Source organism: Phalaenopsis equestris, unplaced genomic scaffold, assembly GCF_001263595.1.
Source record: "Phalaenopsis equestris unplaced genomic scaffold, ASM126359v1 Scaffold232946, whole genome shotgun sequence".
In the NCBI taxonomy this organism is placed as follows: domain Eukaryota; kingdom Viridiplantae; phylum Streptophyta; class Magnoliopsida; order Asparagales; family Orchidaceae; genus Phalaenopsis; species Phalaenopsis equestris.
In genome coordinates this window covers 82,704-88,703 of record NW_018250904.1, presented here as the reverse complement: position 1 = coordinate 88,703, position 6,000 = coordinate 82,704, and the positions used below count along the sequence as shown (strand labels likewise).

General features: G+C 35.3%; 1 protein-coding gene across 3 annotated transcripts in view; it reads left to right on the top strand.

Moving 5' to 3' along the window:
• The first annotated feature begins 188 nt into the window (after positions 1-188).
• Positions 189-6,000, top strand: part of LOC110038475 — a 29,570-nt gene continuing 23,758 nt past the window's right edge. For 2 of the 3 annotated variants that reach the window (XM_020743329.1, XM_020743328.1), the window contains exon 1: positions 1,385-2,054. In XM_020743329.1, coding sequence (XP_020598988.1) covers positions 2,010-2,054 — 45 coding nt within the window. In that variant the 5' untranslated portion in view covers positions 1,385-2,009. The other variant, XM_020743327.1, reaches the window with a different exon arrangement.

The following is a 6,000-nucleotide window of genomic DNA, read 5'->3' as shown; positions in this document are numbered from 1 at the left end:
TGATGATCCGATTAGGAGAGTAGATGTTTTAGATTCGACTTATGTTAAGAAAGTCAGAGGTAGACCTAGGAAGACTTGGGCTATTGTATAAAAAATGATCTTAATTTATTAGAACTAAATGAAAATATGACACTAAATAGGACACAATGGAGAAAAAGGATTCATGTAGCCGACCCCACGTAGTGGGATTAAGGCTTTACTCTTGTTGTTGTTGTTGTTAAATATTTTTTTTAGATTCTTAGCTTTTGAGCAAGATGAATAGAAGAGAAACAAATGTGTATAAAAGGCGAGATCAACAATTGAAAATATACAATTTTTTTTGTTAATTTAATTGTTTTTTTTTTTTTGCTTTTTTGTGAATTTTTTGAATATTAACTGTTAGTGATATAAGTAGAATAGCTGTGAATTGATTTCCACACTTCGACTGTTCATCCCCTTCTTGGTTAATTCCAAGTACCGGCCCGGGTTGTGACACACTTAGTACAACTTTAAGGATGTTGGATTATGATTTTCAGTGATCTCATGCCACTTTGGTAAGGGTTTGTAAAAGAGAAGAGTTGGAATATATAAAATAAGAAAATAAGAAAATAAAGGAAAAAAATCTCTCTTGACTAAAGAGATGGATCAGGAAAGTTTAGTTCTCTGATCGAGCCTTCAAAAAAGATCCTTTACCCCTTGCTTGGCCATTTTATTTACAAGTTTAGGTAGGTCTCAATGGGTGCTTACATAAATGATTACATAAAACAGAGAAAACTTATTAAAATATTAACAATGATGTAGTAAAGGGTATACCGCATTTTAAATAGTGTAGCGGCATCTGATTGTAAGGAGAATTGATAAAGGTGCCCTAACTTACCCAATTAGATTGCTGAATTGGTCTGTCGAACTGAATGGGCGAACTGTTCGGGTCAAGTAAGTTGACTTGAACTAACATACGCCATGTTATCTACATGAGTCAGTTGAGGCTGGGTGAGTTCGCTGGGTTGGCTTGCTGAAGTGATAGAATTCAACTGCTGTCTTGCACTTCTTCTTAATATGTTAGGAATATTTTGACCAGGTCACGTGTTTGACTTTATCCTATACTTTAAGCTCTGGCAAGGTTTTTTTTTTAGATATACAAGTAATACCTTTCAAAATTGTAATGGGTTGATCCTTTGATATATTTTTTTTCCTTGGCAACAATGTGTAGGCATTATTTGTTCTGCTTTATTCAGTTTCTCAGGAAAACTGGTTTGTTTCTTCTTTCAAAATTCCCGGAACGCACAGGATTCGTATCCTACTTCTAGTCTTCTCAAGGAACTTATCAATACACTAGCAAACTGCTACCGTTTTGTTCGGATTCATTTTCTTACTCAAAGATTCAACAGGTTTGTTACTCTGAAAACTCTGTCAATACAGGAGATATGGGGTCTTAGATATCACACTCATCTTCTGCTGGAACATGTTACTAAAATAGCTGCTGCTGTTTTATTCATATTCTTTTCTGTCCTCGAAGATTCAACTGCTTTCTTATAAAAAACCAATCCACGTGGCTAGAAGGGTTGGATTTTGAGAAATGAATTCTTGTTTGCTTCTTTTTACCTGTAATTAGGCTTTCCCACCGGGAAGAAACTTTTGATGTTGCTTGGGACTTATTGTTTGACAATGACTATTGTCAATATTTATGTTTAATTTAATGTCATTTTCTATAATTGCTCCATTGAACTTTTCTGAGATCCATATCAGGTCTGTTTTATTTTCTTGCAATAATCATCTAGAATAATTAACTTTCTTTCGTTACTTGTCCACCCGTGAGCTTCCCAGTGACCTTGAAACTTTCTACTTTCTGAATTTGCAGCATGTAATAATACTTTTTTATGCGTCTTTCTAATGAAACTCTTATACATTTTAGTTGATTTGTAGAAATCTTCCCGTTATGTTTTTATGATTATTTTTTAAATTTTCAATTTTAAAATTTTCAGGTTGCTAAATTAAGCATAGAGTCGGGCATTCCGTCAGAATATACAATTATGACCTTTAGAATTGAGGCAGTGGAGCAGGACAAGTTGAAGCAGGTAATGTGCTATATTTTATGGATCATTTAAACGACGTAATAAGCATCAGTGATCATCCAGCGGACATATCTTAGTCATCTCGATCCTCAAATAAGATATTAAATTTCACTAACCCTTCTTCAAAAATTTGATTGCTATTTTGATATTTATTTTCAACTAGATGTTGATCATTCTTCCTGACTATGCCCGAAACCTGTAAATAAAATCTTTTTTTTTTTTTGCGCGAAGAGTAGTTTTCTATATGTTTGTCTAATCTGTTAAGCTATGATAATTGTAAAATGAGTTTTTCCTTTTTTTTAATTTTGCTTTCTTCTTAAAGAACAGGTTTGGATTACCATTGGTGAAAATATAACAATATAAAATAGTAGTCTCAGAAAGGTAAAGAAATGGAACATATTGTAACACGATAAGTTGGAATGTGATAAATTAATATTCATCCAAATGATGAATAACAAGTACTCAATTAGATAAAACTAGCTTTTGCTAATTCATGAACATTGAAATCAAATGAATTAGTACATCTGGCTTGAAAATTGGTATACAATGGGTGTGAAGAAATAGTTTTGGTAAACACAATCTAAAATCTTTCATCTGCTAAATTTGGAGACCTTTTGATAGAATCTATAGACTAATCAGAGGTTGAAACATTGTAAAACATCACTATAGAGTGATCATAAATAACATGGGGTGACACTTTGTGCGTCAAAAATAGTAATGAAATTTGGTGAAGGAACGCCATTAATAAGCCAGTAGATAACTGTCCTAGCCATGGCTTGTGTAAGATCAATACTTTTGATAGAATATATATATATATATATATATATTTTTTTTTAATTAACTTTTCAGAGTACAGGTTGATCCTTCTTCCTCATCAAATTCATTCGAAAATCTCAGAGCAAAGTCTTCTGATTTCAAGAAGACTTATCAGCAGAACATGTGGACTCTGTCATTTGCGCAGAGCACTCAGAGTGTATTATTAATTCTCTCAGATGATTTCTCGCTTTATGATGTTATTTCAAGATGGGAGTCGATTACCCTGAATCTTGTCAATGATAAACAGTTCGCCGACAACAAAACAAAAGTTTTATTCATCAAAAATTTGCTTGGCGAAGTTGCGAAAAAGATCTGGATACAGTAGAGAATGATGTACGAGGAGTACGAAGCTCTAATTAATATTGCAGATGACCCGCAGAATGTTCTTTCTCAGATAAGTAGAATAATACTGTTGGAGGATCCTTATCAAGGATCCACTAAAGAGCAAAACAGGGCGTATCTGGATTTGGAGAGACTAACATGTTCAGAGATAAAGAACATGTTTAAATATATGAACGGCTACAAAATCTTGGCTGGGAAGTCAGGACGAATGTATATTAATTCTGAGCTCTCTGAAAAGTTCTTCCGTAAGATGCCTCCCATAATCGACAATGAAATTGAAGAGGCTTTCAAGAAGAAATACCCGGGCAATACGGTTGGTGTATTGCCAAGAATACGATTTACGTATCAATACTTGGCCGATTTATGCAAAAGAGCTGCGGTACAACGAGGGATAAAGGATCTCTCGATTTGCAAGAAGATTTCAGTACCGGGTTACTATAATCAATACAAGAAGTATGGGCTACGTAAATCAAGAAACTAGAAGGGCAAGCCGTATGAATCTCACATTCGTGTAATTAAAAATAAAAATCAGCTAAAGACATCTAAGTGCAGATGTTACATATGTGCGAATGAAGGACACTTTGCTAGAGAGTGTCGTAGCAAGCAAGGAAATATGACCAGAGCCGCCATATTGAAGAACCTTGAACTCCCTGATGATTATGACATCATTTCCGTAGATATTGACGAAGAATCATCAAACACTATGTGCTCGATTTCTGAAGGTGAAGAAGAAAATACTTTGTTACATATATGAAACGCTCTAGAAAATGGACCCACTGAAGAGTACTGGTTCATGATGAAAGAGCATCTTGGTTGGTGATGTGTTGTAAAACTCGCCGAAGAACAAGAAAAGTGTGCTGTAAAACAATGAAGATGGTCTTGTTTCAGACAAATCATCTGAAAAAGATGAAAGCAAGAACGAGGATGATGACTCATCCTTTTCTTTATTTCTTTATATGAATTATTTAAATAATGAATCAAATTCATTCCCGGAAGGTGGTGGGAATGACCCTTCTACTTTTCATTCTTTTTACAATCCAGCTTTTGTTTACCCCACTTTATCTTCAGAAATTTCCACTCCACCTAAAAATTCTATAAATTCTATTTTATCCCTTGAGCCAGAGCCTGAATCTCCACAGGCCTATTGTCCTACTATAGAAGACCAGCTCGCTGATCTTGAATACCCACGTCTCAAAAAAATGACATCTAAGGCATACAACCTTTATGCATCAGTTTCATCTTCCTACTTACCTCCAAATGAACCAATAATGGGTCTCGTTATGTACCCACCAACCACTACTGGTTCATTTGGAGGTAAGTAGAAAGATGAAACTGATGCATAAAGGCTGTCTGGCTTTGATGTCATTTTTCTGAGACATGGGTATTCAACATCAGCGAGCTGATCTTCTATAGTAGGATAACAAAAGGGGGCAGAAGTATGGAAAGATCGCCGGTTGGGGATCACAAAGAAATTTTATCATAAAAAGATAACAAATAAAACTTGAAGAATGAAGAAAGACTTGAAATATTATTATTAAAACTTAAGAATTTACAAAGATAAGAGAAGTAGACACTTGGTGCTCGACCAGACTGTCTGCAACTCAATACAAACCCTCTATTTATAGATATGAGGTGGGAGAAAACCACGCGGTTTCAGCTCACCAAATAACAAAAACTATGGGCGTAAAGTAGCCCACTGACTCAATAATGCAAACCACGTTGGAAAGTAGATGCTTTCCAACGCACCAAACCAATAATGCAGCCACTAACCGGCTACTATGGAAAGCAAATGCTTTCTGGACAATTATTCAGACCACTAGTGGAAAGAAAGATTCTTTCCAGCTCACAGTATTATTACAGACGATAGTGGGTAGGGCCCACCATATGCTCCACTCAGAAAAGTAAATATTCCAAAATACAGACTCCGAATACAATACAAATACATACATTAAACACTATTTTCTAATCCTTTTCCGGTAACTTCCATCACCACACCAATTAGGCTTCCGAGGCTCTTCTCCATTGCTCGTACTGTTGGTACGATGTTTCCCCATGCGTTGTGCTTTGTTGCCTTTGCGTGGCAATATTTTGTTTTATTTTTATATATACATTGGAGAATTCTGAGTTCCTCGAGAACTCGTTGTGCTTGTTTCGATTCCATTCATCTAGCGGTTCCTCGCAATTTATCATGAGCGTCGCTTGAGATGGGACGAATGTATCCCACAATAGTTCCCAATGGAGGTCACTGACATCCTTTGGTTGGAAATCCAATGTCTTCTATCGCTTGTTCCTTTTCGCATCCACTGATAATCATTTGATGCCACTTCACTATATTCCTCCTTAGATTTTTCTCGTGCAATAGCTTTTCCTCGATTGCATATGGCGTCCATACTTTAATATTTGAAAATGAAGAGTTAACTTTTTCTTCAAAGCCTGCAACAAGAATGAAAGTTAACCTTGAAAGTAAGTCGGCTAGGACATTGTTTTTCCCATCGATATGCTCAAAGTGAACCATAATTCCCAAGCCGTTAATAAAAACTGTAAACGCAAAGTTAACCTTGAAAGTAAGTCGTTTTGGACATTGTTTTTCCCATCGATATGCTCAAAGTGAACCATAATTCCCAAGCCGTTAATAAAAACTGTAAACGCCAACCATCTATTCCTAGATGGTTCCTAGATAGTTTATTTTGCGCGATTTTATTATAAAAGACTATGATAGTCTGACAATAAGTCCTCAGAGTTATTTTTGATTTATCAAGATAATGTATTTTCAAGGAATTTAAGGATTCCA